Source organism: Scyliorhinus canicula, chromosome 6, assembly GCF_902713615.1.
Source record: "Scyliorhinus canicula chromosome 6, sScyCan1.1, whole genome shotgun sequence".
In the NCBI taxonomy this organism is placed as follows: Eukaryota; Metazoa; Chordata; class Chondrichthyes; order Carcharhiniformes; family Scyliorhinidae; genus Scyliorhinus; species Scyliorhinus canicula.
This window is the reverse complement of record NC_052151.1, coordinates 216,225,112-216,237,040: the sequence shown is the minus strand read 5'-3', so window position 1 is coordinate 216,237,040 and position 11,929 is coordinate 216,225,112. Positions and strand designations below refer to the sequence as shown.

Genomic DNA, 11,929 nt, shown 5'->3' with positions numbered 1-11,929 from the left:
CGCACCGAAGCGCAGGGCGGCAGCCTTTTATATGGTCGCAGCCTTTTCTTTTCCCAAGTTTGGGGTGCCAAAGGGACCACTGGGGCCAAAGGGACTCAAAACCATTTTCTCCATTTTTGTCAGCAACAAACAAAGTAAGAGAAAATGGTGGGTCGCGAAGGTCGGCCGGCGTGGGTTGCGAAGGTCAATTGGCGTGGGTCGCCAAGGTCGGCTGGGTTGGGTCCCGAAGGTTGGCCGATTGGTAAAAATGGGTCCCCAGAAATGAAGTTTGACAAACACTGAGCTCAGTGAGAGCAACTGCGTGGCATGGACAGGCTGGGCCGAAAGGCCTATTTCTATGCTGTAAACATCTATAACTATTTTCTATTCAAGAACATTTGCCTGTTCCATTTATTCCCTGAGTTTCTAACATAGACCAGCCCTGTGAGCAAAGTCACAAGTAGATGGGGAGAAACTGTTCCCCCTTACAAAAGGATCAAGAACAAGAGGGCACAGATTTAAGGTGATTTGCAAAAGAAGAAAACGTGATGTGAGGAAAAAAAAACTTTGCCACACAGTGGTTCAGGTCTAGTCGGCGCTGCCTGGAAGCGTGCTGGAGACAGGTTCAAGCGAGGCATTCAAGGAGGCATCATATGATTATTTGATTGGAAACAATTACAGTGGTAGGGGAAAAGGCATAAATGGAACTGAGCATTTATCCTCATTTGGAGAGCCGGTGGGAACACGATGGGCCAAGTGGACTTGCTCTGCACCGTGACAATTCTGTAAGTCTGACCCTGGTTCAGTTTCTGGCTCAGTTGCTTCACAGTGCCAGGGCCGGGTTCGATTCGCAGCTTGGGTCATTATGTGGTGTCTGCGTGGCTTTCCTCCGTGTGCTTCGGTTTCCTCCCACAAGTCTCGAAAGACGTGCTGTTAAGTGAATTGGACTTTCCGAATTCTCGCTCAGGCGGCGGAATGTGGCGACAAGGGGATTTTCACAGTAACTTCATTGTAGTGTTAATGTGAGCTGACTTGTGACACTAATAAAGATTATTTAGTTTTTATCCTGAACTATCCTTGTTGTATCCATGAAGAGTGAGACTCTGTTTTTCTCTCCAGAGATGCTGCCAGGCCTGTTGTGCTTATAGGATCATAGAACCCCTGCAGTGCATAGGGAGGCCATCGGCCCATCGAGTCTGCACCGGCCCTTGGAAAGAGCACCCCTTCTGAGCGTTTTATGGACAATATTGGAGCTGTCAGGGCCTAGTCCTAAATCCAACCCAGGAACCTAGCCTGGCCCACTGTAACCAAGGCGACCTGATTCAGTCAGCGCGCACGCGCAGAACAGTCCCCCACCCGCGTCACCTTTGGAAAACTCACTGGCCACGACAAATCCCCGGCTGGAGAGAGGCCGGCAGCAGCATTGCGCACGCGCAACAGAGAGTGAGGAGAGTCTCACTGAGCACGCGCAGCAGTAGAGTGACGGGTGCCTCACTGAGCACATTGCGCACGCGTAGGTGTGTGACGGGATCCTCACTGCGCGTTTCCCCTCAGGGAACGTCAATCGCGCCTGCGCAGGAAGCAGCGCGCTGGTGGAAGCCATATTACTGTGGTTGAGTCTGATCGTTCCGTTGGCGGTTATTTTGATCGAAATTAGCGACAGCAAAAAAAAAGTAGGAACACGCGGGAGGACCGGCAAAGTCGGTGGAGAGAGAAATAGAGATAACGTTTGGATCCGGCGTGTGGGACTGATTTTCAATCCAAATTCGGCAGCAAATTTTGCGCGCGCGTAGGGGGGGGCGGTGAGTGCGGCGGAGGCCTAAACTGAGAAGTCGCCGCCTTCTTTCTATTGATAGCGACTCCGGGTGATGGGACAGCAGCCGGGCGGCCCGCGCACTGGAGGCTCGGCGGCCAGCCTTCTGATTCCCAACCTGCATGAGCCTGAACAACCTGGGGTGGGCGGGACCTTGAGAAAGCTTTCATCCGATTGGGAGACAGGGCCGCCAATCAGCCGTCTGCAGCCAATAGCAGGCCAGGGCCGTTTATGCAGAGCTCCGGGCGGGGCGGGGCGGGGCGGGAGTCCAAACAGGAAACAAGAAGGGGCCATTCACATATTCATCAGATAAAAGCAAATGACTGCGGATGCTGGAATCTGAAACCATTTTATGTTCGACCGAGGGCCATCTCGGCTCAAAACGTTATCTCTTTTCTCTCCCGACAGATGCTGCCAGACCTGCTGAGGTTTTCCAGCATTTTCCCTTCCACGCGTTGGTCCTTGGCCAAGATGCTTCTCCCATGCCCACATGTCTGTCCCAGCGTCCACCGCACTCTGGGGTGGTGAATTCCACAGATTCACTACGCTTTGGGAGAAGTAGTTCCTCTTCAATTCCGTTTTATATTTGCTCCCTCTTTCTAGACTGCCCCGGAGGAAGCCGTGACTAATTTAACGATACCTTTCAATCGTTTTGTGTACTTCAACCTTTTAATCATCTGTATCCCAGACCGTGTCTTGGTTTGAGCCATAGTGTTCACAACTTGAGTGTTCCATTTGTGAGTGGCTGTGCTTCGAACATAATCTATCCATTGCAATGTTCGCCTCCACCCAGCTCTGTTACATTGCCATCATCAGCCTGCTTCAGCCTCGTGGTTTAGAGAAATGACTGTTCAGCGACCAAGTCATTTTTGGAGTTTGGCAGTGGGGAATGAGAAGGGAAGTTGAAGTGCTGGGCACATGTTCAACAAAATACCTTGAGCAAAAATAGAACAAAGAAAAGTACAGCACAGGAACAGGCCCTTCGGCCCTCCAAGGCTGAGCCGACCATGCTGCTCCTCTAAACTAAAATCTTACGATTCAAAACGGTCATCAAATCTAACTTTTATAAATGCCGTAAACAAATATATATCTGTTTGTGGACAGCAAAAGAAAAATATACATTGAGCGATACTATATATAAGAATGCATATGATATATATGTATGTGTGCGCAATCATTTCTGTGCCTTGCCTCATTGATATGATATAAATTATATCACCTTAAACAATGGGGAACCGTGGTAAACATTCTCACTTCCTACTCCACTAATTAGACACAGACCATAAGAGATGATGAATGTATTCAAATTGAAGGACAATACAGATCTTATTTCCATTAACACAAGGATGTGTCACTGCTGGTAGAGACCAGAGAAATCACACTGATATACATTGTGTGTTTGGGACAATATTTATAAAATTGTACAATATGAACACTCAAAAAATTAAACATATGAAGCATAATGTGAATAAAAATGTACTACATCACCAGACTCTAAAACTGAGTGAAGGCTCATTTAATTCATCAATCATTACCCATTCCATATTTATCTGTGGAATATTCTCTAACTCGGAATTAAGGCTGATTTTACCCTGTGCTGGGTAAGTCAATCTTCCCAAAGGAAGCTTTCAGTATGGAGTCTCGGCTGATACAAGCCGACCTGAAACAAGGTTGTGGAACTTACTGAGCAGCTCTGTGCATGACACCAGACATGGAGTGTTTATTGTAACACTGCGCAAATGCTCTATCTCAGAAATGCTCAGAACAGCTGTTGTACTGATAGGGGAAAGAGGGAATGAAATATTGTTGAATAAAGTAATGGTCTCCTTTTCATTTTAGTATTTTCATACAACATTGCAGAATCTCGGACGCCTGTCAACATCATGGCTCAGGTTGAAGAAGGTTCAAACAATGGGGAAGGTCCAACACCATCCAAAAAAATGAAAATGGACGCAGGTATTAATTCAAATACTGTATAATGTACTCCTGACAAAGAGTCTGATCTTGAGAAAGAACCTGCAGCTCATACAGATAAGTAGGACGGGATGAGTAGCAAGCAGACTACCTCGAGGGAGGTTGCAATAGTGGAGAAGACCCCTGAATATGAGAACTGCACAATAAATAAAGAGTATTTGGGTACTGGATTGAGGCAGTGACCCAGAGCTCGGTCTCCAGCTTGATATCAAGAATCAGGACGCCAACCAGCATTGGGTGGGAGCGGTATGTTGATGAAGCACAGAAATAGGTGAGCTATTGTAACCGGTAAAATGTGTATGGGGTACGGTCTTCTTCAGTGCTGAGTAAGTCACAAATGTTATGTTGCTGTTGAATCCACGGTAAGCAGAATAAATAAACACAAAGTAGAAATTAACGAACAAGGTTTATTCCAATATAAATTCAAAACTTAACTCTCCTAAGGGTCTCCTTCCCCGAACTGCACCCAGACTGTGGTTTTTATACATGCTGGGGCTCTCCTTGTTAAGGGGAACCCCTCCCCCTTAAAGGGGTAGTTAGTATTCTGGGGAGGTCATGAGAAACCGAATGGCCCTGATCCCGGGACTTCCATTGGAGTTATAACAGTTACCTTTCGGATGCAAGAAGTAAAAATGTCCATGAACAGGTGGAACTAAATCAGGAAAGGAGAGATAACAATCATCATGGTTGAAATCGGTAACACTGTTGGAAATCTGTTTCTGAAGGCAATGTAAAAATGTAGATGCCAGACGGAAAAACCAGGCATTGAAATTTTTAAAACTTTGTTGTGTCACTGACAAAATCTGCATGTGTAACCCTTTCCCAATTGCCTTTGAGAAGGTTAGCTATGCTGCCTTCTTGAATCACTATAGTCCTTGAGATGTGGATACAGACAAAATACTGGGCCGCTTCGGAGGGAAATATGAGGCAGGTCAATGTGCAGCAGTTGGGCTGGAACAGGATAGAAATGTTCACTTTCTTAGGGCACTACAACAATTGCAACAAAGTGGAAGGGTTCAACTGCGATATAAATCAACCAACATGATGGTTTTACAAAAAAAACGAATGGAACAGTGGGAATGGCATCAGCTGTTCTGTTTGAGGATTGAAAATAGCTGTATCTGGGTTGAGATTAGAGACCAGAATTGGTGAAATTATTGGATGTGAAACTTGGGTAGGAAGATTCATTATTTTGACCCAGTAGTGATGAAGGAGTGTAATATTTGTCCAAGCTTGGATGGTGTGGCAGTGGAAATGGGATTGATGATGTTCCAACCCTCCTACAGTTGTCCTTCTGGATGATGTGACTGTATATGTACATAAGACTCAGTTAAATGATCCAGATTCTAGAGTGCAAAACTATCTGTGGGTTCCAGTATTAAGAAAGGATTATCTGACAGCATGAGAACTTAAGGATATTGCCGTGTGTGAAGATAGATTCAATATACATACAGTTAAGGAATAGGACAGGACGCAGCATATTCATCAGTGGTTATTGCAGATTGTTGATCTGTATTGAAAGATTGAAGTAATGAACATTTACCGATTCAGAAGAGGCTTGGCCAAAGGTTTGTTTAAACAATTTGCACGCTTTTTCAGAATTGACTTTTGAGATTTTTGGAGTGTCACACACTTGGTACATGTAGATTTTCACACAGTGTGGCTATTTGTATTCACAGATACGCCCTCTGCCATCACGGAGGTCTTGAAAAAGTGTGATGATTACCGACTGTTCCAGTTGATTAAATTCTACTGGGACAGACTGGAGCAGGCGATGGAAGGAGGAGTAGAGGGACTCAGTCTCATGTTAAAAGACAGTGACAATTTCAGTGGGCAAGAGTATCAAGTAAGTAAGAAAAATGATTATGCTCTCTTTATCAAGGTCAGATCCATTGTTACCCTGGTGAAGTTGGCTCAAGTTAATTATTCTTACTCTGGATTACTCATTTTCCATATCCAATCGAAACCTTGTGACACAATGATCCATGACCATTACATATTCCACTACAGACACTTGATCTACTTGCTCACATCATTCCAAAGAACACGTCCAGCAATGTCTACTTTTTCAGTTTTATGTATTTATTTATTCACATTTATTTGCCATCAATGGTGAACAAAAACGTGAACAGAGTGTTTAGTCTGTTTAGAATGGATCGATAACCAGTCCAGTGACTGCTTTATGCTCTTAAAAACAGCTTGGAAAGTCCATCACTGAACACATGTTTTCCATTTCATTCTCAATGTTCTTCTTCCAGTCTGGTCCTCAGTATATTAATTGTTGTTGTTTACAGAAAATTACTGAGCTTGCAGAGAAGAAAAACAAGGCTGACAGTTCCAAACTTCTCTTAAATCTGGTGATGGAAAAAGGCCCTCGGGCCCGAAGGGTGATGTGGGAATCTTTTGTGAAGATCTGCGATGGGTTACCAGAATTGGATAAGATACTGAAAGAAATACAAGAACTTGGTAGGGTTAAATTACACAATGCATTGAGTTTCAAATTCAAACACTCCAGTTTGTACGGTTGTATTACACACATCTGACTTTGTGCAATTTAATTGCTTTCAACAGGTTCTGATTCATTCGATTATTTGGACAAACCACAAGATATATCCGAAGCATCCAGCCAAGTAAAAGGTATGCAATACAGATTTCAAACCGTTTATTCCACTTATGAAAATTGGGACGTTTGCCTATTGGTTTACTTGGAAATTGTCAAAATCTGTGAATCAGATGTCCATGATCTTGGAAAACAAAGCGATTTTTGTCTTCAAACCTTAACTATTAATTTTATAATCAACTTAAAATTCATCTGATGTGACATATTCTTTAAATATCCCAACATTGTATTACGTCAGCATTTTCAGCAGCCGACTGGTTTTACCTGTGAAACCACGGACACACCTGGCAGTATCCTGATACACTGTGAAACCCTGTACACACCTGGCAGGATCCTGATACACTGAAACCCCATACACCTGGCAGGATCCTGGCACACTGAAACCCCGTACACACCTGGCAGGATCCTGATACACTGTGAAACCCTGTACACACCTGGCAGGATCCTGATACACTGAGAAACCCTGTTCACACCTGGCAGGATCCTGATACACTGAAACCCCGTACACACCTGGCAGGATCCTGATACACTGTGAAACACTGTTCACACCTGGCAAGATCCTGATACACTGTGAAACACTGTTCACGCCTGGCAGGATCCTGATACAGTGTGAAACACTGTTCACACCTGGCAGGATCCTGATACACTATAAAACCCTGTACACACCTGGCAGGATCCTGATACACTGAAACCCTGTACACACCTGGCAGGATCCTGATACACTGTGAAACCCTGTACACACCTGGCAGGATCCTGATACACTGAAACCCCATACACACCTGGCAGGATCCTGATACACTGTGAAACCCTGTACACACCTGGCAGGATCCTGATACAATGTGAAACCCTGTACACACCTGGCAGGATCCTGATACACTGTGAAACACTGTTCACACCTGGCAAGATCCTGATACACTGTGAAACACTGTTCACGCCTGGCAGGATCCTGATACAGTGTGAAACACTGTTCACACCTGGCAGGATCCTGATACACTATAAAACCCTGTACACACCTGGCAGGATCCTGATACACTGAAACCCTGTACACACCTGGCAGGATCCTGATACACTGTGAAACCCTGTACACACCTGGCAGGATCCTGATACACTGAAACCCCATACACACCTGGCAGGATCCTGATACACTGTGAAACCCTGTACACACCTGGCAGGATCCTGATACAATGTGAAACCCTGTACACACCTGGCAGTATCCTGATACACTGAAACCCGATACACACCTGGCAGGATCCTGATACACTGAAACCCCGTACACACCTGGCAGGATCCTGATGCACTGAAACCCCATACACACCTGGCAGGATCCTGATACACTGTGAAACCCTGTACACACCTGGCAGGATCCTGATACAATGTGAAACCCTGTACACACCTGGCAGGATCCTGATACACTGAAACCCGATACACACCTGGCAGGATCCTGATACACTGAAACCCCGTACATACCTGGCAGGATCCTGATACACTGAAACCCCGTACACACCTGACAGGATCCTGATACACTGTGAAACACTGTTCATACCTGGCAGGATCCTGATACACTGTGAAACACTGTTCAGACCTGGCTGGATCCTAATACACTGAAACCCCGTACACACCTGGCAGGATCCTGATACACTGTGAAACACTGTTCACACCTGGCAGGATCCTGATACACTGAAACCCTGTACACACCTGGCAGGATCCTGATACACTGAAACCCCGTACACACCTGGCAGGTTCCTGATTCAGGAGCAATGGGGAGAAGGCAGGAGAATGGGGATGAGAAACTATCAGCCATGATTGAATGGCGGAATAGACTCGATGCGCCAAATGGACTAATTCTGCTCCTATGTCTTATGTTTTCACAGTGTACCAGGATCCTGCCAGGTGCCACCTGGCACAGATGTCACAGATCACACCTGGCAGGATTCTGATACACTGTGAAACCCTGTACACACCTGGCAGGACCCTGATACACAGTGAAACCCTGAACACACCTGGCAGGATCCTGATACACTGTGAAACACTGTTCACGCCTGGCATGATCCTGATACACTGTGAAACACTGTTCACACCTGGCAGGATCCTGATACACTGTAAAACCCTGTTCACACCTGGCAGACTCCTGATACACTGAAACCCCGTACACACCTGGCAGGATCCTGATTCACTGAAACCTTGTACACACCTGGCAGGCCCCGATACACTGAAACCCTGTACAAACCTGGCAGGATCCTGATACACTGTGAAACCCTGTACACACCTGGCAGGATCCTGATACACTTTGAAACCCTGTACACACCTGGCAGGATCCTGATACACTTTGAAACCCTGTACACACCTGGCAGGATCCTGATACACTTTGAAACCCTGTAAACACCTGGCAGGATCCTGATACACTGAAACCCCGTACACACCTGGCAGGATCCTGATACACTGTCAAACACTGTTCACACCTGGCAGGATCCTGATACACTGTGAAACCCTGTACACACCTGGCAGGATCCTGATACACTGTGAAACACTGTTCACGCCTGGCAGGATCCTGATACAGTGTGAAACACTGTTTACGCCTGGCAGGATCCTGATACAGTGTGAAACACTGTTCTCACCTGGCAGGATCCTGATACAGTGTGAAACACTGTTCACGCCTGGCAGGATCCTGAAACACTATAAAACCCTGTACACACCTGGCAGGATCCTGATACACTGAAACCCTGTACACACCTGGCAGGATCCTGATTCACTGAAACCTTGTACATACCTGGCAGGCCCCTGATACACTGAAACCCTGTACACACCTGGCAGGATCCTGATACACTGTGAAACCCTGTACACACCTGGCAGGATCCTGATACACTGAAACCCCATACACACCTGGCAGGATCCTGATACACTGTGAAATCCTGTACACACCTGGCAGGATCCTGATACAATGTGAAACCCTGTACACACCTGGCAGGATCCTGATACACTGAAACCCGATACACACCTGGCAGTATCCTGATACACTGAAACCCCGTACATACCTGGCAGGATCCTGATACACTGAAACCCCGTACACACCTGACAGGATCCTGATACACTGTGAAACACTGTTCATACCTGGCAGGATCCTGATACACTGTGAAACACTGTTCAGACCTGGCAGGATCCTGATACACTGAAACCCCGTACACACCTGGCAGGATCCTGATACACTGTGAAACACTGTTCACACCTGGCAAGATCCTGATACACTGTGAAACACTGTTCACGCCTGGCAGGATCCTGATACGGTGTGAAACACTGTTCACACCTGGCAGGATCCTGATACACTATAAAACCCTGTACACACCTGGCAGGATCCTGATACACTGAAACCCTGTACACACCTGGCAGGATCCTGATTCACTGGAACCTTGTACATACCTGGCAGGCCCCTGATACACTGAAACCCTGTACACACCTGGCAGGATCCTGATACACTGTGAAACCCTGTACACACCTGGCAGGATCCTGATACACTGAAACCCCATACACACCTGGCAGGATCCTGATACAACGTGAAACCCTGTACACACCTGGCAGGATCCTGATACACTGAAACCCGATACACACCTGGCAGGATCCTGACACACTGAAACCCCGTACATACCTGGCAGGATCCTGATACACTGAAACCCCGTACACACCTGACAGGATCCTGATACACTGTGAAACACTGTTCATACCTGGCAGGATCCTGATACACTGTGAAACACTGTTCACACCTGGCAGGATCCTGATACACTGAAACCCTGTACACACCTGGCAGGATCCTGATACACTGAAACTCCGTACACACCTGGCAGGTTCCTGATACACTGAAACCCCGTACACACCTGGCAGGATCCTGATACACTGTGAAACACTGTTCATACCTGGCAGGATCCTGATACACTGTGAAACACTGTTCATACCTGGCAGGATCCTGATACACTGTGAAACACTGTTCACACCTGGCAGGATCCTGATACACTGAAACCCTGTACACACCTGGCAGGATCCTGATACACTGAAACTCCGTACACACCTGGCAGGTTCCTGATTCAGGGGTAAAGGGGAGAAGGCAGGAGAATGGGGATGAGAAACTATCAGCCATGGTTGAATGGCGGAATAGACTCGATGCGCCAAGTGGACTAATTCTGCTCCTATGTCTTATGTTTTCACAGTGTACCAGGATCCTGCCAGGTGCCACCTGGCACAGATGTCACAGATCACACCTGGCAGGATCCTGATACACAGTGAAACCCTGAACACACCTGGCAGGATCCTGATACACTGTGAAACACTGTTCACACCTGGCAGGATCCTGATACACTGTAAAACCCTGTACACACCTGGCAGACTCCTGATACACTGAAACCCCATACACACCTGGCAGGATCCTGATTCACTGAAACCTTGTACACACCTGGCAGGCCCCTGATACACTGAAACCCTGTACACACCTGGCAGGATCCTGATACACTGTGAAACCCTGTACACACCTGGCAGGATCCTGATACACTGTGAAACCCTGTACACACCTGGCAGGATTCTGATACACTGTGAAACCCTGTACACACCTGACAGGATCGTGATACACTGAAAATACGTCCACACCGGGCATGCTCCTGATACACTGTGAAATCCTATACACACCTGGCAGGAGATCCTGATACCATGTGAAACCCCGTACACACCAGGCAGGATCTTGATACACTGAAACCCCGTACACACCTGGCAGGATCCTTATATACTGCGAAACCCTGTACACACCTGGCAGTATTCTGAAACACTGTGAAACCCTGTACACACCTGGCAGGATCCTGATTCACTGTGAAACCCTGTACACACCTGGCAGGATCCTGATTCACTGTGAAACCCTGTACACACCTGGCAGGATCTTGATACACTGTGAAACCCTGTACACACCTGGCAAGATCCAGATACACTGTGAAACCCTGTACACACCTGGTTGGACCCTGATACACTGTGAACGCCTGTATACACCTGGCAAGATCCAGATACACTGTGAAACCCTATACACACCTGGCAGGATCCTGATACGCTGTGAAACCCCGTACACACCTGGCAGGATCACGCTACAGTGAAACCCCGTACACACCTGGCAGGATCCTGATACACTGTGAAATCCTGTACACAACTGGCAGGATCCTGATACACTGAAACCCTGGACACACCTGGCAGGCCCCTGATTCACTGAAACCCTGTACACATCTGGCAGGATCCTGATACACTGAAACCCTGTACACACCTGGCAGGATCATGATACACTGTGAAACCCCATACACACCTGGCAGGATCCTGATACACTGTGAAACCCAGTACACACCTGGCAGGCTCCTGATACACTGTGAAACCATGTACACACCTGGCAGGATCCTGATACACTGTGAAACCCTGTACATACCTGGCAGGATCCTGATATACTGTGAAACCCTGTACACACCTGGCAGGATCCTGAGACACTATGAAACCCTGTACACACTGGCAGGATCCTGATTACACTGAAA

General features: G+C 46.9%; 1 protein-coding gene across 1 annotated transcript in view; it reads left to right on the top strand.

Annotated features, from left to right (window-relative positions):
- The first annotated feature begins 1,548 nt into the window (after nucleotides 1-1,548).
- Nucleotides 1,549-11,929, top strand: part of LOC119967872 (NACHT, LRR and PYD domains-containing protein 3-like) — a 40,425-nt gene continuing 30,044 nt past the window's right edge. Inside the window, exons 1-5 of the mRNA XM_038800952.1 lie at nucleotides 1,549-1,652; nucleotides 3,632-3,748; nucleotides 5,446-5,612; nucleotides 6,061-6,232; nucleotides 6,338-6,403. Of these exons, the coding sequence (XP_038656880.1) occupies nucleotides 3,676-3,748; nucleotides 5,446-5,612; nucleotides 6,061-6,232; nucleotides 6,338-6,403 (478 nt within the window). The 5' untranslated portion in view covers nucleotides 1,549-1,652; nucleotides 3,632-3,675. The remainder of the gene's footprint in view (nucleotides 1,653-3,631; nucleotides 3,749-5,445; nucleotides 5,613-6,060; nucleotides 6,233-6,337; nucleotides 6,404-11,929) is intronic.